Consider the following 23,511-nt stretch of genomic DNA (forward strand, 5'->3'; position numbering starts at 1 on the left):
TTTCCTCACTAACCTGTGAAACATCCTTTAACATTCCGTGCCTTTGCATTCAAAACTGGATCAATACTTTTAAGGCTGCATGGAGAAAACTTGTTGTTGTTTTTCTTATCTCCTGAAGTTGCTCTGGCAAACATGATGTAATTGCCATCCTCACCTCCAGGTGTGCATAGCTCAGGATCATGCTGTAAAGTTAATAACAGATCATCAACCGAAGTAATACATTATGAACACATATTATTATCAATTATGGATGTAAAATCTGAATTAAATATGTACAGAAAAGGGGATATATGAAATGACAATATAGCGAGTAAGAGTCAGTCTGAAAATTTTTGCTTTGATCCAATTATAGAGAAAATTGATGCTGCAAATTAAAGAATTATGTAACTGCTAGAGTTCATTTTGGATGGGATATTTACATACTACCACAATTTTTTTAGTACAAAACAATAAAATCTTCAAGAGAATTTGAGGTTATGTAAAATTTAAAGAAGATTAATAAGCCATCTACTTCACCGGAAACACTTAGGAATATAAAATATTTATGCATCAAAATGATGCATGAATAAAGATAAGAACTATGCTCTATAACTGTGGTATAACTAGGAATATGCTTTGTGGGGGGGGGGGGGGATAGCAAAAGGGGGCCATGAAAATAAAAAAAATTGACATGCCTGGAAATACACCATTTTGGCGTATAAAATTTAACTTTAAGCAAATATAACTATTATCAGTCAAAACTAGATAATAGTTTCAAATAATTTTTTTTATTTCTCTGAGGTTTTGGGGGGGATCTATCCCCTTATCCCCCCATAGTTATGCCACTGCTCTAACAGTTATTAATGGGTTCTGTCATGTGTACTTACTGGAGACCCAAAATTGTGTCCAATTTCATGAGCCAGAGTCACATGAGACACCGCTGGAGGTACATGCTTTCCATAATTGAGGAGAGTAACAATTCCTGTGTTTAAACTCTTCATGCTGCCCCGATAATGCTGATGGAAGATTAGACAAAATATTGAATAAATTAAAACTATTCCATGCATTTTTTTGTTACCAATAAATTAATATTGGAATTCTTATTGGAGAAAGAAAAATTTTCAAAGGCATTTCAGACACTTTCGAATTCAAAAGGAGAAATGATTCAATACATAAAAAAATTATAAATACAGGTATGTCCTTGCATACATCAATGGACAAAGTAAACCATTCAAAAATGACAACTTAATACATGAGAATACTTTCTAAAATATTTACCCCATTTTTTTCACAAACTCCACCAGCATTTTTCAAATCTCCAGTCCAAGCCAGACCTAATGTGCCCATTTCAAAATCTCTGTACGTGAACATGTATGCCAAACAAAATGGATCATAATCTTCCTCTGCAAAAGAAGATATGTGTTATTATTAGCGAGTACAAAAGAAAAGTGGAACAAAACTATGATCAGATTAGCTAAACGATAATTTAAAAGTAGTTCTGCAGACATATAAACAACAAAATATTCACAATAGTATAACATTCATGAGGAGTGAGGTTTAGCAAAATCAGAAAATTTTAAATTTGTCATTTAATTAGAAAATAAAAAAATAACCAAATATTATCCTAAAAAAATTACTAGATTATAATTCAATTTACCTGAAAACAGTTCTAAGAATTTCTCAACTCCATAATTGTTTGGAAACCTGTAGGAGGGATCATTGAGGGCATCTGTTGAATGGACCTTTATTCTTTTAATCATGAAGCTTATGTCATCTGGCTTGCCATCCTGATTGAAGTCTGCAAAAAGAGCCCAAGGTAAGTCATAAAATTATTATGCAATAAATTTTAAAATCTTAAAAAATGTAGAATGCTTAAAAATATCATAATAAATAATAAAAAAATAAAATGTTCACTTCCGTCGTAGGCATTAGTTACTAGTTAGTTATGTCGTAGTTATTAGTTTGTCAATTCTAATGAAATAACAAAAAGTATCCTTGGCAAAAAACTCAATACAATTTGCATTAAGCTTAGTTTAGGCCATGAAAAGAAATATAAATGCCTTGCAAATACAACTTTTATAGTGCAAAAAGGCAAAAGGCAGAATTATCTTAGGAAAAAATATTCATTGAGAAACTGGCCTTAAATTTGCCAAAAAGGAGAAAACTGAGATAAAACTCATTACATTTGTAAAAAGTGCCAAGCAAACAAAATGGCTCCCCATCCAATACCCAGGACTATGGCCATGTCATTTCGTATTTTGAATCCTAGAAGAAGAAAGAAGTAATTCACAAGACTTGTTCTTCATTATCGACCAAAAAGAAAGCACGAATTTTCATTGTATGTACTCCCATATTAAAAGTAAATATATAAGAATATGGAATACATATTTTTAAATAATGATCCAAGCACAAAAAATGTACATGCCTTTATTGAAAGTTTGCAGTCAAAAATTACAAAACCGGTGAATTTGTTTTCCAACTATATGCAATTTATTTTTAATTTCGAAAACCAGCAACAAGCACTATGAGTGCATCAACGAGAATGGTAATGGTAATTATACAATATTTTATTTGCAAACCAAAGACCTGACCATCCCTCGCCTTAAGCTGCCACTGATGTGACCTGCGATTTTGCCATTTCAATGTAGGTAGAACGCAGAGGCGAATTGAGGGGGAGGAAGGGTCGGCCGCCCTTCCTCGTAATTTCTTGAAACCTTTAACGTGGTTCCCAATGAAAGTTTTATTTCACAAGTTTAATGAAATATGTTAAAAATAATTGACAAATACCAAAAAGCCACTTTTCTACTAATATCACGCCTCGAACGCTGAATCGCTGAGGGGTATTACATACCACGAAGGCGTCGCGGAAACAGATGGACCCCTCTACCCCAAAATGACAGCCTTAATCCACCCCTGAAATGGGCCGAAGTTGGAAATCACTCCCGTTTACGTTCAATCTCGAATGCACCGCGGAATGTAGGCGCAGTCTCCGAGGGGCAGATGTGAAAGGGGGGGAAGGGACTCGAGGCGGATTCACAGCGAGACTCACCTGTTGCTCTGTAGATGGAGTTGACCCTCTGCACGTGCCTCGTCATCACCTCGATGCACGCCTCCTCCGAGCCGAACTTCTGGAAGAACAAGTGGTCCGCCTGCAGGTACAGCATGCACGTGGTCTTGCGCGGATCGATGGCGCCCCCAGTGGCCCAGCGCTTCTTCCGCCGTCCCGTCGACGGAGAAGGCGGCGGCGGCGGGGAGGAGGCCGGACGCCGAGGCGCCCTTCCCTCCGTCTCGTTCCGTCGCACCGTCAGTCGCACCCGGCTGCGGCGGCTGTTCGCCTCGTACGTGTACAGTCCCCCGCCGTCCGCCTCCTCCTCGCGCCATTCCTCCTCGCCGTGGTGGTGATGGCCCGCCGAAGCGCCCTCTTCCATGCGGCGGAGGTGCAGCAGGTGCGAGGGGCAGGCCGTCGGCTGATCTGGGGAGACCACGTCCGACGCCCGGTAGATGACGGAATGGAAGCCCAAGGAGTCTTCTTCGCCTTCGCCGCCGCTGTCACCTTCCGCCGCCGATGACGCGTCGCCGCCGTCCCGCTTCTCTCGCTTGGAGCCGCGGAAGTATCGGCTCGCGGGCTCGATGTAGAACTGTTGGCCGTCGGAGAGCGTGACGGTGCCGTCGAAGAGTCCCTCCGAAGTTACCACACCCTCTACCAGGGCGTTCTTGTCGTCTGGAAACAAAGGAAAGAGAGGTCATGGCGGGGAAGAATCGAAATGGAGGTCATATCACATACTAAACTCGATCGTTAACGATGAAACTCCCGTGGAATCTTGATGTAATAGAATAAAGGGAAATACAGTTAAATCTCTTCCTTGCGGACATTAATTGCCCACGAAAACTTGTCTGTTGGCAAACAAGAATCCAGAAATTCATTTCGGGGGCCCATGTCGTATGTAAGCAAATCGTCCTTTTTAAATGCCTGAAGTGAACAAACATTGGCACATAGACCACTACATTGAGAAATTAACGTTAAATTGCAGAAAACTAAAGTTATGAACAAACAAGTTATTTCACAAATGATTATTCGCTTACTAGAGTTGTGTTCAATCGGTCACACACAATATTTTGGGGAAGGCTGACTAAATTTAGGGAGGCACTAATCTCCTATAGCAGCCACCATAGCTTTCGTCCCGTATGGGGAGAGAAATTCCCAGGTTTAGGGTGCAAAGTTACTCTCGCGGTTATATACAGGTAGTACGGCCGTGATGGGAAATTCGAAACAGGCCTCTAAAAGACATTAAATAGCTTTTTGATCTAAAAAAAGGGAAAATTGGTTATTTAGAAGTCTTTAAGCCTCAAAATTTGACCATCAAAAGATGATTTGAACAAAAATGAGCCGTCCAAGTCTCGCAACCATCGATCGCATTAATATATGAGCATGGAATAGTTGTTTTAAGCTTTTGGCATGGGTATATGCCAGGCACAGTTAACAAAATGGTTACGAAGCCTGGGGCACTGTCCACTCCTCTAGGAAAGCAAGCCCCTAAAGTATTAAGAGGAGAAGAGATCGCTTGGGGCAAGTTGGGTTGCATATCATCAAGGATACAGTAAATAAAGGTGACATGTGGCGTGTTGCACCGTCAGCTGAAATCTAAAAAGACGAGTCAAAATGGATTTTTCCACAACTTAAATAAGAATGTTTCTACATGTGTGTTCAATATACCATTATATGCACTGCCATTTGCTCTCTTCAACGAATTGCTCACCAATTAGCAGTCGTGTAGTGCATCGCTAGATATGCTACTACAAATGTGTGGGCGATGGTTTGAGTAATCTTTACGATACGTATTAGCGCAAAGAATTCCACATAAAAAAATTTCAGCTTGTAGCCGAAACTCATCGTCTCTCAATTACTTCCAGAAAAAATTGGTCTCCTAGAGATAGTGCCCTTTTTGAGAAATATGAGGGTAATAGATTTGATGCTCTTGAAAATCTCATCTTATTACCTATTTCACTAATCGTAATTCAGAAGATTGAGTTCATGTGGTTAGAAAAGAATGAACGAAAACAACTTAAGCAACTGAAAACTTGATGAAATATTTCAATTTCCAAGTTTCACTCAAGTAAAAAAATCATAATCTGTTTTATACAAAGAGACTGGAAAAAACATTTCACAACGTAGGGCCACTCAGGAATGTTAACATTGTGTAGCTCAAAATTTACTCGCAATAAGAATTGAAATTATTCGACAAACACGAATACTTACCGCCACGCAAGATCAGAAAAGGGATAATCAGTATTGAGAGTAGAAAGAAAAGCTAAAGGAGGGAGAGCTTATGATCGCAGGAAAGAAATTCACACTAAACCTTTTCGACGCAAGCAAGAATACTCCTCACCACTTTCAAAGGAAGAGTGTTCTTATATGGGAATTGAATCGTGAAATTAATCCCCCAAAGATCTAATTTCCAAGATAGAACGGAGTTCTTCGGACACATCTTTCCCGTTTAACGAAGCCACATTACCTGGAAGCCGTGATTAGGGCTGAATTCACTGGGGTCAAACCACATCCTTTCAGAGTTAATCTGGTGGGAAGGAAGTGATACTCATTGACTGGGGAGATTGGTTCTCCATTAGGGGCGTACTCACCTTCCAGCGACCCAGAATAAATGCTGGTGGAGGGGTCAAAGAGCACCCTCCGCCCGTCGCTACCCTCGATCAGGACGTCCTCCGTCATTAGGCTGCGGTCGGGCCTCAGGTGCATCTTAAATACCCTGCGAAATAGCCAGAGAGGGAAATATGAAGAGAGGGCAATGCAGACCGTAATAAATGATTGCCATATACCTTCGATCGCATTTTAAAACAGATTTGCACCATTATACACCTAACAATTGAGATAGCTGGCCTCTCAGAGGATATGAATCAGCTCGCATCAACTTCTGCGCAAGAGGCCAAGGTGTCCTACGTCATCACGTGATCTTCTTCCAACCATCCCCCTCAGATAGACAAGAATGTCCTTGCGTGGTTGTTTACGATTTTTACAATTTGGTTAGTAAATAGTTTGATTTCATTTTAATTTACATAATTTTGCAATTTTACAACAATTTCCTTTTCTATTTATTTAATTAAGAGATTTGGTAAATAGCTTAGGAAATTAAAATAAACGAATGAAATTAAATTTCAACGACCGAATTGGTAATACATAAGGTGAATCACTCATAAAAATGGATACGAAAAGTCAAATCTCCAGTAAGTAAACCACATGATGTGGCACATGCTGACTTCAACCACCTACTACTGCGTCGTCACCATGCGCGCTCATGCATTCATTTCCTCTATGAGTGGTCCCAGCATCAATCCAGACCATTGATGTCACACTTTTTATACAAAAACTGAGGTCCCCTTTCATGACATAATTTTTCAGCCAGGTGTTTCGAGTTGCGCATGCGTAGAGCGATTCTTGAGGCGGGTGACGCTAGTGGTTCCGAGCAAGCTCTCATGACTTCTAATTAGAAAATTTTAAACGTCTGGACCAATATTTTTCCCTTACTGTTTACATAGCCGAAGCTATAAATACTAGAACACAAACTGCAAGGACCTATTAATTTTTAAATAAATAGTCAATGGAGGACACTCTATTTAATGAAATCACGATTTCCAGAAGTCCATTCCGTAAATATTTTAACATTTCCGAAAATATTTGCGAAAAAGCAATTTCTCTGTGCATTGTCCAAGGTGCCAAAGCCATAATTTTTATTCAATCTACTCCAATTCAATCTAATTTTAGCTAATCAAAATCAATGTAACCTTTCCCAGTGCATAGAAACATCACTCCATTTAATATGCAATCAATGAAAAATCTAACATCATCAGCCCGAGTAGTTCAATTAATATGAGAAACACTATTAATTCCAAATGCATGCCACATGGAATTGTGCTGTTTTGGAATTCTAGCTTTAATTGTTTTCTTTTCCAACATTTTCATTTTTGAAATAGAAATTTATTAGCATTCCATCATTAAATTTGTAAAACTTTACGTATAAATGAACAGAATAACGAGGTTTATCCATTCGTTTATACTTACCACTTTTCCTTGTATTTGCATTTCAACTGTTAATGAAAAATGCCGCGAAAACGAAACAATATATGAATAATTTCATATTAATAGCATTAAAATATGCGATATTTATGTACTTGCTTTCGTAGTGAATTTGAAATGGGGACCGTGTCTGCGAAAACATACGGAAAAGAGTAATTATCATAGAAAAAACATTAATATAAGACTTACCACTGATTACCTGTCCAAAGTTATGCTTTCAAAAAAAGTGTATTGAAACAATAAGGCTATTTTCGTCCGATAAGTTACTAAATAGGTTTTAAAAGTGGATTTCTGGTAATATTTCTGTCAGCCAAACGACATTTCTACCAGATACTGCAAATGATTTTTCTCATTATAAATTATTCGCATTCATACCAACGTTTTATCCTGACCTTGCGCAGCAGGTCAACAACCCATTGTTTAGTGCATGCTCAACACTCTTCCCCGCTCCATCAGCGGCTTCACCTAAATTTTTCATTCTGCAACCTCCATTTCTTTTGCCAATACCTCATTATCTCCCTCAATTCATCGTTTCCGTCCACGCCGACCTCCATAAGATCGGGACCAACGTATACGTTGCGGTCATCCATCGAGGCTTTATCAAGCCCTTCTAGCCGTCCTAGCCGTTTGGGTTTACAATTATAACGGTGAATAATGGGGAGAATGATAATGCCCCCTCCGAAATATCATAGCCATTCCAGAATGTCAAAATAGCCAAAACGTTCGACAGCGTTATTGCTCAAGTACTACCGCGCAATCTCGCAAAGCGAGAAGGGCAAGTAACCTAATACTATTATTAGCCTACGTGGTTGTCTAGAGAGAGAATGGATGGGATTATTTACCGTAGAGTGGGGTAAAGTCATCCATTTTTATCAATTTTTTGAAAAAAAAGTACCAGTTAATATCTAAGTACCCCTTTGGTATTCCAAATATAATACTTTTGAGATCTTCCCGATGCAACGTACATGAGAGTTCTGTTTCTTTTGATTATAAGCTAAAGTAAACCATCAATTTTGTTTAAAAGATTTGTAAGCACGTGACACTAAAAAAATACGGATTTCCTTATGATAGTTAACAATAGTTTGAGGCGGAGCATCTGTAAGGGATACTTCGAAATTTTTAAAGTAATTTTTTGTGGTATCAACATCAATCTGAGCTCTGCTTTTTATTATCTCACGAAATCTTGCATTGATTTCTGGGTGAGGAGAGAGGATGCCCCGTATCCGTTCTTAACCCGGCCTATTAATTTTAAATCGTTTTTCTTTCACAACTTATTTTTCTGGGTATGCTTGTACAGACATAATCACAAACATTACTTGCTGTATTAGAGGAGCCCTATTCTCCACTCAACCACCTCTCTTTTCTTTTTGAGAGGGCGGTTTTTCTGCCATGTTTCAGAGGATTGAAAATTTTCACACTACGATTTATTGTCATTCGAAGAACACCAAACGTCTACGTAGCTTTCCTAATTGACATTCTGCAACTTTTTACCTGTAGCAATGCTTATTTCAAATCTTTCTCAGCCTACTTGTGACACATCGATGGTCCTGTCTTCTTCACATATTTACGAACCATGGTGGTTCACTTTGCCCAATAAAACAAACATTTCTATTTTCAGGTGAATTTTAAAGCAACTGAAGTTGATACAGCATGAAAAAAAGAGTCGACATAACCTTAAACGTGTACTAATTCGATTCATGCAGGTGATGATATCTCTCAGTTAGTACGATAAAACATCAGTTTTTCCCATATTCTTCAATTAGGTGAAACACGGTGTTACATATTAACATGAATTTTGACTTAAACGCACCACAGATCACGATACCACGCTTGATGGTGCACACACCACAATCCAGTGCCTCCTCAAAAACGTCTTACGGTAATTCCAGAGCAATAGGAGAGTATAGGCGCTGTAGGGAGGGAATAGGCACGGGACTATTTGAGTGAGTGGTCCACTTCACCTACCCTGTTCCACTTTACCCCAATTTAAGGTATATTACGCGATGGAAGGAACAGTCAATATGAATCTAGACGTTCTAAAAAATTCAAATGACCCAAAGATCTTTTTTACCCTTAAAAACAACTTATTTTTAACGCAATTGAAGCTCAAGGGACTTCCACCAATATCATCATCTTGTGGTGTTCTGCCCGTCGGCATGTCCCCCGCGCCAATGCTGTCTTCCATTCCCTTCTGTCTCCGGCCATCTCCTTGAACTCTACATATCTTCCAATTTTTATGTTGTCAATGAATTTCAGTCTTCTCCTTCCCTTTCTTCTGACCCCTTCCACCGATCCCTCCAAAGCTACTTTCAAAATCCCTCTCATAAAATGTCCCAGCCAGTTACCCTTCCTTTGATTTATTTTGTCCATCAACGTTCTTTCCTCATCTATCCTATTTAACACTTGCTTATTCCTAACTCGATCCGTCCACCGTATTCCCTCCATCTTCCTCCAAACCCACATCTCAAACGCCGCGATCCTGTCCCTGTCTCTCTTCCCCATCGTCTAAGTCTCACATCCATACATAAACACACTCCACACATAACATTTCACCAATCTCTTCCTCAATTTTAATTCGAGTGCCTTGTTACACAAGGCTCTTTTCTTCTTCTTGAAAACTTCTTTCGCCATTCCTATCCTTTTTTTCACCAATGAGCAATGGTTAAATGAGAATTGAGGTATCTCATGGGTAATTAAAAATTTGTTTCACATGTTGACATACAACCGACAGAAAATTTAGGAAAAATAGCACTATGTAATATCAAAATCTTCACATAGTTTACATAAATATTTTCGATATAAAAGCACAATAAATCCCACGTTTTCTAGTTGCTTTTGGTCGGAATAAACACTGGTTGCATACATTGGTGTCTATAACTACAGTAACCTATAAAAACCAAGGATAAAGTTCGCCACTAGTTCGTTTTAAACGAAATCTCAGCGGAATTTAGAAAGGTATCGCCCATTTTCAGTGACAATACACTATGGTTAATTTCAATATGAAGAAGTTGAGATTTTCTACGACAGAGACATGTGGCGCTTTCCCGGCGAATTAAATAATTTTTTCACGGGTTTCCAGCCAACTGAGAGAATCCATCTTGTCCGACGTTTCGAAGCCCGTCAGGTTCCTCAGCATCAGGGATTGGTGAACCCTGAGGGCGAGGAACGTGACGAATCTCAAATCGTTGGAAAAGATAGATCCTCTCACCCGGCTTCAAACCTGAGAGAAGTTTATCCAACACTAGCTTCCTCAACTCCTAAGCGGAATGTTCATCGAGTGGAATGCTTGCTTTTTTTACCTTCATCCCTTTCCATGAACTTTCTTACACTAAAACTGTTGTCTCCCAGCATATAATGACATAATTTTATATGAAACATCATGCTGATAAGGATGGTTTCTAATATTTTCCAGAAATGTAGCTCTATTTTTCTCTCACACTCCACCGTCACGCAATTGAACGTTTTCATGAAATTATTTTCGATTCTTACATTTTATAATTTCGTTACCAACCAGGACAATAATTATATTTTTGATGTTCAACTCCTTCAATGTGAATCAAAGCAAAAGGACTTTGAGAAAAATTCGGAGGAGGAAAAGGACTCAGAAATATAGTAGTAAGACTGAATTTCGTCGGTGTTAATTCGCACGATCGCGCAATATTTAGTGTAATTTAATTTTGCTCTCGGGCAGTGTCGAGTATACCAGCCATGTCGAGATAATGAGCACAGATCGGTGTGTAAAAGGAATAAGTAAGAGGACAGAAAGAGCACAACGATCCATTTAATCAAGCAACTACAACACCTCCTTGACAAATAAAAAAGAACGAAGAAGAGACTAAAGCTCTCGCTAACCTACCGATAAAAATAAGCTCCCGCGAAACTTTCGTGTATCTCTCGTCATGCACTCACCCTCGAAGCTTGATAAATTGCCGCCGCCATTAGTTAGAGGGGGAGGAGGGTGAGAGAGGGGTGGAGGGGACCCCCGGAATTCCGCTCTCATCGCGCCGACACCGCCGCTCTCCGAAAATTCACACCACAGACTACGCGGAGCCCGCTCTTTAAAAGGTTTTCCTGGGAAGAGGGTCGTAATTTCATCCGGGACTTGAAGAATTCGGAAGGAAGAGCGGCAACACATCAGTCCGCGGGAGGTTTTTGGTGCGGCAAGAGTGTTTGGGTGCTGGGGGATGGGGGGAAGGGAAAGGAGGTGGTTGGTCGGTGGGGAAAATCCCTCCCCCCCTCCAAAACCACACCCCTTAAATACACCCCTTAAAAACCATCCCCCCTCCACTTCCCCTCTCTCCACAACTGCTCCTCGTTTAGTTCTCTCTCTCTATCTCATCCCCCTTCCTTTTCTCGGCTGGACCGAACCCTCGAGTTACACTCGTGAATTATTAACGGCTTCGCATTAAGGCGCATTTCCACACCCTCCTGCGTACCTCCCCCATCAACAAAACTCCTTAATCCCCTCCCACAACCACTCTTTCAAATCCTTGACCTTCTTAAGATGACGCATACCTCCCTCTCAATCGGTTATACTTTGTCTTTTACTTAGTAACGCTTTAATCACTTCAAACTAAAGCGATAATGTTTAAAGTTCCAGGGTGCACATAGAAGATATTTTTCTATATTTTCCTGAATCCCAAATGAAAAAATAATACATCCTACATAGTAGTGAGGTAAAATTTTAAATTTTGAGAAAAAAAAAGGTTGAAAAAGGCCTGAGTGAAATGCTCACGGGATTACCACAGGGTCAGGGGCTGGAATGCTGCCAACGTTTCGATGTCTACCTGGGCCATCGTCAGCAGTAGGCAGTATTGGCAGCATTTCAATTCCTGGCCCAGTGGAATTCCCGAGATGCTTTTCACGCAGTTTTTTCACCGGCACCCAATCCTTCTTGGCTAAGGTCTATCCCAGAAACCCTGACAATTTCGAGGTGATGGCATAATTTTTTAGCAACTAATATATTATTAAAATACACCGGTCGAGCGGAAGTTGAGTAACCATCTACTTAATTTCCTAATCTTCACGCATAATAGTAATTATTCGACTTCACAGGGATAGAGTAGATACATGACTGCCCCACTACTCCATTAAACCTCATCAGCTACCATAGCGACGATAGAATTGTTAATTCTTTCACAGCAGCCAATGAGGAAAAAAAACAATGCGTGGGACGTGAAATAGACACACAACGTATTTTAATACCAACGCATTTGTGGTAGATTCAAGTAGTTTTTACAAGGTTTAATTCAATAAAAAAGTTTTTAAGACTCCCCTTAAGATTTATTTATGTTAAGATCCCCTTTTGAGGCAGCCACTTTCAGGTCTTGTAATGCGACCACATTCCCTCGCACGCTTGGAATTTCGAGAAAAGCTATTTCACGACCAGACTATAAGCATTTATCCCCCCGTCGGACCTGCCACTGGTTCCAATTTTGTGTATATATTTTCTCGCAACCGCGTTCCCTTACTCCACCCCCGTGAAGCAACGTGCGCACTCCTAACTCACCTGTTGTGGGCCGTGAAGTGTATCTTGAGGTGAGGCGGCGGCGGCGAGGGAGAAGAGGAGTCCCTCTTGAGCCTCCTGTGCTGCGTGGAGAGGTCCTTCCGGTCGTAGAAGGCGGGCTCGAAGTGTCGGACGAACTCGTTGAGAACGAGGCCTGCGAGAGAGAACGGACGAGAGGATTAGTACAAGGGAGGAGGAGAAGAAGACGAGATGAAAAAAATCAAAACACTCGCGATTTAAGGAAATGAGAATTCGAGACAAGTGGAAAAAGTAGGGGGTCGAAAGTGGAATTAAAACGAGGGTTGCTTTCCCCGTCTTCCCAGTTAGGGCGAAACGCTTAAGACTTTTAGTCGAGCAAGATTTAATTCCGAGAGTGGAAAAGTTACGGGGGAACTTGGAGCGCGTACCGCAGCGAGCTGTAGCGAGCGAGCAGACATTTTAAAGCGTGGGAGCAGCTGGAAGGGTACCCACTTCATGGCCGACCTCGGTCGCGGCAGGGTTCGCAGGTTAACCTAGAGATATTGGTTCGCTTTCCTTCAGGATGCGTCTTATCCAACAAAACCCATGCATCGATGAATGTGATTATTCAACAAATAAAAAGCTTGAGAAGGCTGTAGAGTCCATAAACTCAATTCGGGCTTTTAACAAGGCTGCATCACTTCCGCCAGACCGGTGTCAGTTACTCTCTTTTCATAGCGTAATATTGCTCGTGTAAAACACACACATTTTGGTTGAAATTATCAAAGCATGTAGAGTAGACCCTCAGAAGACCCTTTTCAAACACTTAACTTCCGAAAAAATACTGATTTTTTTTGGATGAATTACAAACGGTGTTACAAAAACAGACAAATAAAGAGGAAGTAATACGTTATCTTCCATTGATACGAAATAATTAGCATCACTTTCACTTCTCTGCTATCATTTATACAGTATCTTATCAAATATTGGTATTTTTATTTTCGTGCTATCCCAAATCGTCGGAGGAGTTGTCATCACGGCAGGAACGGAGTAAATAACTGAAACCAGGAGGCGATCGCAGCGCCTCTCGAGCGAAAAATGGCAGCAGACTTTATCGAAATTCAACTACATCTCAGATATAAACAAACAATTCCGCGAAAATAATATTGGGAAATAGTCATTTTTGAAGTATAAAAATGTTGACAAGGGTCTAACCTAAATAAGACGATTACCCTTGATGATTTTAGGATAAAGGCCTGAGTTTTAAATAATTTGTACACCACGAAAAAAGACAGATCGAGCGAGACTGATACGTCGTCACCTTCAACAGAGACGAGACAATAATCATCACCGTCACTTTTATTACTAGCCCTCCTGAAAGGACGCCATCCCAGGGGTTAAGAGTTATTACGATAGGAGTGGAACCAGACTGTGTGGAAGGAAGAAAGGAAGCTCGCCCCTGGCGCCCCTCGCCTCTGTCTCTCATTGAGAAATACGCCTGTTATCGCATATATATCTTTCTCAGCCACATTTAACTACATAAAATCGTTTTTGACTTTTCTTATCATGATTTTAATAATAATACAATTATTGAATTGAAATTTTCTTTAAAAATATAATTATTTATATTCAATTACAGATTAAATTAAAATATTTATACTTAGTTAAATAATTTTGTTTAAAATTCATTTATTTTAATCATAAAATCTTTGAGAGATGGAAAATGCACGAGGCAAATAAAAGAAATCAACTATAATAACATCTTGTGGGCAAAACATATTTTCATGCAAAACAATAAAATATTTTCGTTCCTTGCAATTCTGCGATTCGCAATTCAAGACAATAAATACATCTTTTAACATACACCTACATTTTTATCAAATAATACAAATAAATCGGCCATAAAATATAATAAAATAATGTATTTTAAACGATATAATTAGATTTTTTAGCTAAAAGAATGTTCTCAATTTATTTCCCAATGATTGCTAGTAATAGGTACCTAGACCAACAGATAATTTGTTGTAATAAAACATTAAAATTAGTGAACTATAAGAAACACTTTCTCCTCTTTCGTTGTGCATGGTTCCACTCTGTAACACCTAGGTTTTTAGTAAATTTTATGAAAGGTTTTCACAAGGTTTGAATTTTAACTCATGCTGACAAATGGTGATTAAATTGCTTTATAGATACCAATATCATCTACGAAATGTTAAGTCTTTCAGATCTACAAGTAATATGCCCAAAACTATGATTGGAAAGTGAGTCCCACGTATCAAAACACAAGGAAATCCTAAGGCATCGTTAGAGAAGCTGCGATTATCTTCACACAATAATTGACGCGAGACAATTTTAACCGCCAAACCAATGCCACTTTTAGAAATTACATCAGGGTTGCGACTAAGAATGTAAGTGATTTCGATGAAGATCCTATATCGATGAAGATGAGATAAGCCCACGAAGCGTTGATTCGAGATCTCCTTTTGAAACCTGTGTCGAGAAGAAAGAAGAAAAGACGAAACTACTTTGAAAATGATGCGATAAAACGATTACATTAAAAGACGCATGAAAACCCTCTAAGAGTCAAAATATACGCGAGAAGGGTTATTTCAACAAAGCTTCCACCATCTATTGAACCGACATGTAAATGCCAATTCTACCGTTATCGACTTCCTGCCACTTCAAGTGAGATTCAAATGGGAATCACACTAGTTAAAAGAGTTCTCAGAATAAAAATAAATGACCAGGAAACGAGAGTGTGACTTTCAGGTTCGATTTCAAAAGAGCAGGACGCCGGGGGGATCAGAATGGGTACCTGGGCTGCTATCGGCACAAAGTCACGGTGGAGGGTTTCCAAAAGGACACAGGATTGGCGATTGGTCGCCATGGAGGCGAGGCAGAGAGGTGGGTCGCCTACAAAGATTGGGGATAGGTGGGGGTGGTGGTAAGAGTTTCAATAGGATCATCACGAACTGCTTTCCGACGCCGCCGGTCGTAGAATACAGGATCATAGGCCTTTGTGCCTCAGTCAGAATGTCCGAGAATTCTCGACGTCGCCAGGGGCTATTTAGACAGATGAAGAGGAAAGAGATCGAGAGAAGAGCTGCCGATAAGGATGGTGTCAAAGTGAAGGTAGCGCCCTTTGAGGAGGTAGCACGCTTTGTTGAGTGCAGCAGGAAGTCGGGAGGCGCCGTGAGCAAACCCTTCGGCTATTTCTGTCTCCGGCACAGGTGCAAAATATATCACAGAGATGGACAACAAAATAAAAGATGGAGGAAAGGAAGCGCACACGTCGCTTCAATAATTTCAGACCCAACCATGTAGCTCGTTTAAAACATATCGATGGCTAAGTTCTAGCAACACGTTTCTCAAAAATAGCAACTTTTCAGGAGAGCAAAAAAAAAACGATTTATTTTTTTTTATTGTATATAATTTTAATTGATCTTACAAACAAAAAAAAACATAGAACTAAAAAGAAGCATACATTTGCTTGAGTTGTTTTTTGCTTGAATTTTATTTTACTAACACTATTAGCAGTATTAACTCTGACCGGGCAAATTTTGAGATGCGTGTTGTTAGAACAGCCATTGATATGCTTTCAGCTTTTAAGTTATCAGAGCTTGTAGAGAAGATCCTTTTTATACATACAACTTCTGGAAAAAATATGATTTTTTTGATTAAGTATAAACAATGTAATGAAAACAGACAAGTCGAGCGGGAGTGAAACTTCATCTCCAATAGAGAAGAAATAATTATCACAATTTTTACTTTTACACATAGGCGGATTTATGGGGGGCATGGGCCCCCCTCCAGACACTTAAGAAATAGACAATATTTTTAATACGGTTATCATTACGTTCGTTTTATGTTGTGTATTAAGGAGCCTACTTCATTTAATTCCACATTGACAACTTTAATATTAAAATGAAGAGAATATTTCGTACAATAATTGTCATACATTTTTTTAAATCTCAAATATGAGAAGACCCTTTGCCAGCCAGGACCTTGCGCTCCCACGGAAAAAATCAGGGACACCCTTGCTTTTACATCTAGAATTTATGCATAATTTCCAAAATACTGCCATGAATCACAAATTTTCACAACTAAATTCACAGAGCATATATTCCAATCGTCAATGCTCTCACTTACGTCTTTCATATTATAAAATGTATGCTTCCGTATTAGACGACAGTAGGAAAAACAGAAGGATTGCTAATAACTCTAAAAATGCGATTTGTTTCTACTCAACGAATTTCGCAGGAATTCCATCAACCCATCAAGTAAACCTGCCACAAACCTAAATAAAAACTTAATACACGATTTTTCTCCAAAGTTGTTAAGGTAGAAGTAAATTTCGAAGCACTACATGGCAATAATACTCGGCTAGGGGTGGGGATTTCCGAAATCTTACTAAGAAGTATTGTTTCGCGCCTTATATAGCATTTATTTCAATCGAAAATCTTGTTACAAGCATTCACCACGTCAAGTATATATCTATTCACTACAAAACTCTTAACGTTAATCATGTCTTATTCAATACTTATTTTTAAATTCTGAGAGTGATTCATCAAACAAACAGATATCACTAGAGCGACTGAGTAGATTTGCGGAGCACTCTTTCACGCTATTATTCCATAATGCTTCAAGTACAAAACATTCCAGAAAGGAAATCATTGAAAACAAGCAAATTCTCTCAGCATGGGAATGGCTGAGCACTCGCGAATACCGATATATCGGAGGAGTTGGTATCACAGAAGAGTCGGAGTAAATAACTGAAGCCAGGAGGCGATCGCAGCGCCTCACTCGAGCGAAAGCGGATAAAATGTTTCGTAGCGCATTCGACCCGAGTGGCAAGCGTTGTAGCACGCCGAGAGAGAGAGAGAGGGGGGGAGGGGAAGGAGGTAGCCAGTGGAGGTAACGCGATGGTCCAGCGGATGATGAGCACAGGGCCCATTAATGCATCTCCGAGCGCAAACATCCCGCTCACACTAATCGGAACACGGCGTGTATGTATCCCTCTAAAGTGCTCGCTTCAAACATCAAACGCCAGGAATTCCGCAATATCTGCCAGGGAGGTCAAAACGGCCGGGGCGGAGCGACAGGACGGGAGCATTTGACTTCCCTGAAAGAGGAACTCGAGAGGCAAGAGGTGCTTTCCGCTCCATACCTGTGCGCGCAAGAATATAAGCGGGGAATTGCTCGTTAAACGAAGTCGGATTCAAGAGGGACAACAATGCGCGGAGTTTTTTGAGTAGCAGCCAATGGAATCGCTAAGCGTGCACGTGTAAGCGAATGGATCCGATTTACTCCCGAAGAAACTGGACCGAAGATTGATCTGGAGGCACAAAGCAGGGAAGGCATTGTTTTTTTTTCGACACTGACCATTGACTAAATTTCCAAAGAACATGGACTCAGATGGGAAGACTTTAAAAGGCTTCCATTACCGTGTAGCTTAAAATCTGTCCAGCACATGGGGTATATTGTATCTGAGTCCTTATCATCAATACGCAGATCGAAAGCAACAGGATGGAGCGCCGCAGATAGCAAAAAAAATGAAGCTGACTCTGCCACTTTGTTGGACTTCTTGACAGCACGATTTTCTAATGAAGACGATGGTTATCAAGATTTTTCCCCTTCTTTGCTGATTTCTTGAGTCAGATGAGGAGAGAAAAGCTGAGCAATAATTTGGAAATTGTTGTTGCTTTGTTATATCATTTGACCATAGGAATATGTTGCGAAGCATGTGGATTCATGGATAAGAAAATACCATGAGATAAAGGATCAAGTTTTGAGTAACCTCATAAAATATAAATTCAAAATTCTTACAAAATATTAGTACATAAAATTCTAAAATAATTCAAACGAAGAAAATGCCTGTAGTTAATAGCAATATAAGATCGTAGATTTGGTTGGGATATTCGCATGGAAATTCAGCGCTGCTGGTAAAATGGATTTTAGGTGCGAGGAGGGAGAAGTGTAACACAACAAATGTATTGCAGGCTATGCAACATCAATCTAGGTGAACCTATCTATTCGGCCAGGATTAGATACAAAACACCTACGAGAACTGTGTGATTACCACTTCCCTGTCCACCTTAAAGATCCTCCCAAAAAACCTTCTAGAATAGTATTAAGGAAAATTAACCTTAGTTCTAACGGAGAGTAGGCATATCAATTCTGACATTAGTATAAATATTTCCCCGTGCTACAATTATCTCGGGAGATAATTCCCTTTTTATTTCTCAAGAGCCTCACTTTTTGTGGAGTCATTAGGCATTATAATTACAATGTAAAACTACTTTTTATAAAAAAATTTTTTCTCTCGGCCTAAAAGGAAAATTTTCTTTTTCTACGAGCCTGGCAGTCTCTCTAAATACATTGCTTCATATAAAACGAAAAATGTAGGGCGAATGTTCCGCTATAGCTCTCAATTGATACTTAACATCAACGAAAATATAATAAACTGTAGTTCATTGTATTTCGTAGTTTCAATACGGCAAAAAATGTATCGTTTAAAAAATATCCTATAAGTAACCGGTTAATAATAACACCCTGGAAAAATTTGCGGCGGTATTTTTTTCTGCCAGCGCCAATAGGCAGGTATTTTAAGTTCAGAAACTCGCGATTTAGCGAAAGCCACGATTTAAAACTTGACCATTGAGAGCATCGAATGACTAGGCATGAGGCTAAAAAGGTTTAGAATAATATTAGTTACTTGGTCAAGGGATATACGTATTAGCTTCACGTTTTGCATGCAAAAACTGAATCAAAAGGTCTGCTCTCCCGAAAGTAAGTGACCGTATAACGAGCATTGCGTTAAATTGTCGGGATGGGATGACCATTTTACGTATGAGGAATAACAGCAGTAATGCACAATCAAGTGAATGACTAAATGCGACAAATCATTACAGCTTTAGGAAAGAACCTTTTTCAGTAATTTTGGCGCGAAAGTAGGTCTAACAAAAAAACTAGGATATAAAGAGACATCAGTAAAAAACTGCACCTTAATAAGAGTACAAGAATCAAGATAGAAGACTTTAAAGCACGATTTTATTCACATATTTTCCCTGCGAACGACGTTTTCAATAAATTTTTCATGGTAGATCGCACACTGTCGCCCTAAACGCATTCTCAAAGAGTTTTTTTTCATTCCTTACAGGGCGTAAGCAATTGATTTAAGGTTGGTGACGATCATAATGAAACAACTTCCAGCTCACGTAGCGGAAAATTCACTCATCTGCATAAATTGGTCGTACATGCCATGGTGCAATTAAAAATGTCATGAGAAAATTAGGTTACGCGATCAGTAATGAAACGAACTTCGATTATCCAACGATAATCGATAAATACTAATTTTCCGTACATTAACACCGCGTTTGATCTCTGGTAACACACTTCTCAGTTCGTTATCATGTCGAACACACAAAAAAGGACGAAAACCGAATAATTACGGCAAAAATTCCAAAAAAAATGTAATTGATTTACTACGAATGATGAGTCGCGAATTTGATGAGTGCTCGTTGCATTCTGAAACTCTCCATTATTGATGTAATAACTCTTTGAAGAGAAACGTTTAAAATTCTCTCCGCAGTGCAGATGACCTTTGCCAAGCGTGAGATACTAGGGTTGCTTTTGGCATAAAGAGTTGAGTCACAGAAGGCAATGGGGCTAAACTTTCCACCGTATTTTCAAACCGATGAGAACTTAGGGATAGTGATGACTACAAGTTTCTTAATTTCCACCGCAGCAGTATTTTTTCTAATCGTAAGTTTTCGTATTCCGAGAAGTTGATGAGAATATTGCGATGATTCTTTTTTAAAAATAAATGCTTTGACTAGAAAAAAGAGAAACAATCTAGGAACTTGAGATTGCATCATAAAACTTTCGCGTCGCTACGAGGGATCCATATTCTGTAGGTGTAATTCGGCATCTTAGCTTTGGGGCATCGGCAAGAGACTGGAGATGCATGCATTGGCTCTATCCAAATGGACGCATGTTCCCAAACTTCCAGTTAGTTTTTAACATTTATTTTACACATTTATCCACGAGAACATATCTTTTTCTTAATACTTAAATACGTTTTCACCCGAGTCTTAATTGATTGTTATTAAATACTGATGCTCAATGTAAATAAAAAATATTATTTTAAATCTTTAATTAAAATTTAGTTTACTGACGCTAAGTACTCAATTCCTCTAACGCAAACTTGCTACTGCCCAAATACGCCAAATTACTGTACCATAGGGGTTCGCTGGCATTAACTCCATGTTTAAAGTTTTCTTCAACAATTGGAAAACAGTTTTAATTAACACAGACGACCTTGACATTAGGCCAAATTGATATAGCAAAAACAAAAATCGCGTGATTAAGTACTTAAAAGGTATCATAGCAAAAACGCTGGCGATATTTTTCATTTTTTTTTTGCATATTCATCGTCTTAACGACCTTCCGCGAGTTGAGATCTCATATTTTCTTTTTAAATAAGAGAATCCCGTTCCTTGCATGTATACAAACATGTTCCTTGTGAGAAGGTTCCATTAATATATTACATAGTGACATATTAAAGCATATTATTTAATATTCTGAATAAAAATGTCCCAACTGGCATATTGATTACATTTATTTATAATAAATTACGATGTAATTGTAATAAATTCAACAAAAAATAAAACGTCATAAATTTTTAAAGGAATACTGAAACCAATATAGGAGAATTAGCACATGCACATATATGTGGAAAAAAAATCCCTAGCGTTCGCACAATCTCATTATATCTTACTTTTAAATCCGAATTCGTGAATTAGCACGTAATTAGTAGAGGTTTTCGGTGCATATGAATCCATAAAAGTAAGAAAGAGATTGTGGTTGCTCCGCGGAAAAATAATGCACTAAAAGTGATTGAAGACAAATTACGAGAAAACTTTTTCGGAAGAGGTGGCTTACGACATAGCAATCAATTTAAAAAAAACGTACGTTGAATGCAAGCCTTTTTCTTCCATCGGCCGGGATTTCTTTGAATTCATGTCGAGTTTCAAGCTAAGCATGAAAGCCAACAGGAAAACCTGTTTATTCCACTTTATTTCTGGCTTTTTGTTAATTCGAAAAAATTGGAAATTGTAATGGAGGTGCTTGGAATGAAAAATAATTGTGACGTTAATGAAAACAGCGGTAGCGAGAGCAAAAGGGAGAAAAGAAAACCTGTCGCCGCAAATGAGAAAAGCTGCCTCGTCGTAGAAAATAAAAGTGAAAATTCGGCCGTTAATCCTCTGAATGAAATTCTGTGGGAATCTGAAAAACATTGTTACGCAAGAATTAAACTCCCTCAATAAAGCTACCACTACCAACATGAAAACTTGGGCTTTTTCCCAACTCCTCTCGCTGATTTAACATTCAATTAACGCCTGATTTCGGTGCTCACAGACCATTCGCTCTAAAGAGGAGGTTTTGAAAGTCCAAACAGAGTAGAATAAAGAGAATATTAATAGTCACGAATTCAATAACAATGTGTAGAGTCTAAACTACAATAGTTATAGAATAAGTTCAAAGGAAGTCCACAGTTAAACGTTTATTCCCTTCCGGCTTCGCAAGGTAAAATTGATTTAATCATTCCTGTCTCAACTTTGTTGAGACGAGTAACGGGGAAATAACGACTAAGTGATTTTCCACACAGCGTTTATGTAACCATACCTGTTTAGACGATTACCTACTTTATTACTTTAAAGGAGACAACTCTGACCTCGAAACCTTGAGAATAAACAGTAATAAGTGTCGAAACTGATTTGATTAAATTAAAGTCACGTGAAAAATTACTAAGTCATCATACTCCCCCCATGAAGCTTAATCAAAGTTATGCAGGCATTACTGAGAGGAAAACACAGAGTAACTTGTACGTACACTTGTACTTACACGATGTAATCTTCTCGAAAAGAAATACATAACGTATTTTTCAAGCATTAATAGAACATGAACCATATTTCTGGGAGTGATTTGTGTTCCATGAGTGAATCAGGGTTCCCACTCTAACTACATCATAAAATTCACGGTTTTTTCCAGGTTTTCACGGTATGAAAGTCATCAAATTCACGGTTTGTAAATAAGGCATTTTAGGCAGAAATATTGATCACGTGACAATCATCAGCCGCACGTTCACTACAAATTAAACAAACGCGACAGATGCCTTGAATGCAAACGCAGCAATGAAAGTGCTATCTCTCATGAAGTCACCTATCGTTAGCAAAATTCAGGTCCGGCTAAAGGGTGTGAGGGGGAAAATGGAGAGAGCAGGGTGGCAGGGAAGTGAAGAAGTGCCTGAATTTCCAGCCTGGGTTAATGTCTTCCAATCGCAGGCTTAAGGTCAATGTGCAGTCATGGCACACGGACCAATCAATAATTTCGCCTCGAATACACGTGTGCAGAAAAATGCGTGGACAGTATCAGCACGTGACTCGGCCTTGAAACGTGATCGAAACATCAATTTTTCTTTTAATCTGTCTATCGTAGATCTACAATCAATTTTGAGAGATTTCTAAGATATTATGACGAAATTCACGGCTATTTCCAGGTTTTTTCACGGTAGACTAAACTCACGGCTTATTCACGGTTTTAAGGTTTTCACGGTTGAGTGGGAACCCTGTGAATGCAAACTAAGTAGAACCATTCTCGAACTTCACCTCCACCACGTCATTCTCAATTTTGTTGTCAATGTGCCTCTCCATGACAGTTTATACATTAAAAAACCCACATTACCCAGGGCCTGTAGCAAAAACATTTCCAACCTGTGTTAGGGAAAATTACTTTAAAACGGATACTTACTATAAAAAATAATCATTAAAGAGAGACGGGAGGATAAAAATCGATTGAATGCGAGTAAAAGTGGCCATCATGGGACTTGGCCAGATGATTTGAAACTCTAAGAGGCTTCTTAAGGTATGAATTTCGCAAATTAAAAAAAACACTTTTACTGAAACAGGAATTCTTCCCC

General features: G+C 39.0%; 1 protein-coding gene across 2 annotated transcripts in view; it reads right to left on the reverse strand.

The window, feature by feature from the left end:
- The window catches only part of LOC124168389 (disintegrin and metalloproteinase domain-containing protein 10), a 265,882-nt gene that overhangs the window by 22,282 nt on the left and 220,089 nt on the right, over positions 1-23,511 (reverse strand). For both annotated transcript variants that reach the window (XM_046546609.1, XM_046546613.1), the window contains exons 2-8: positions 12,576-12,726; positions 5,617-5,741; positions 3,029-3,700; positions 1,637-1,777; positions 1,258-1,382; positions 867-995; positions 14-182 (exon numbers count right to left, since the gene is read on the reverse strand). In XM_046546609.1, coding sequence (XP_046402565.1) covers positions 14-182; positions 867-995; positions 1,258-1,382; positions 1,637-1,777; positions 3,029-3,700; positions 5,617-5,741; positions 12,576-12,726 — 1,512 coding nt within the window. The remainder of the gene's footprint in view (positions 1-13; positions 183-866; positions 996-1,257; positions 1,383-1,636; positions 1,778-3,028; positions 3,701-5,616; positions 5,742-12,575; positions 12,727-23,511) is intronic.

The sequence above is a fragment of the Ischnura elegans genome, chromosome 1 (genome assembly GCF_921293095.1).
Source record: "Ischnura elegans chromosome 1, ioIscEleg1.1, whole genome shotgun sequence".
Taxonomy (NCBI): domain Eukaryota; kingdom Metazoa; phylum Arthropoda; class Insecta; order Odonata; family Coenagrionidae; genus Ischnura; species Ischnura elegans.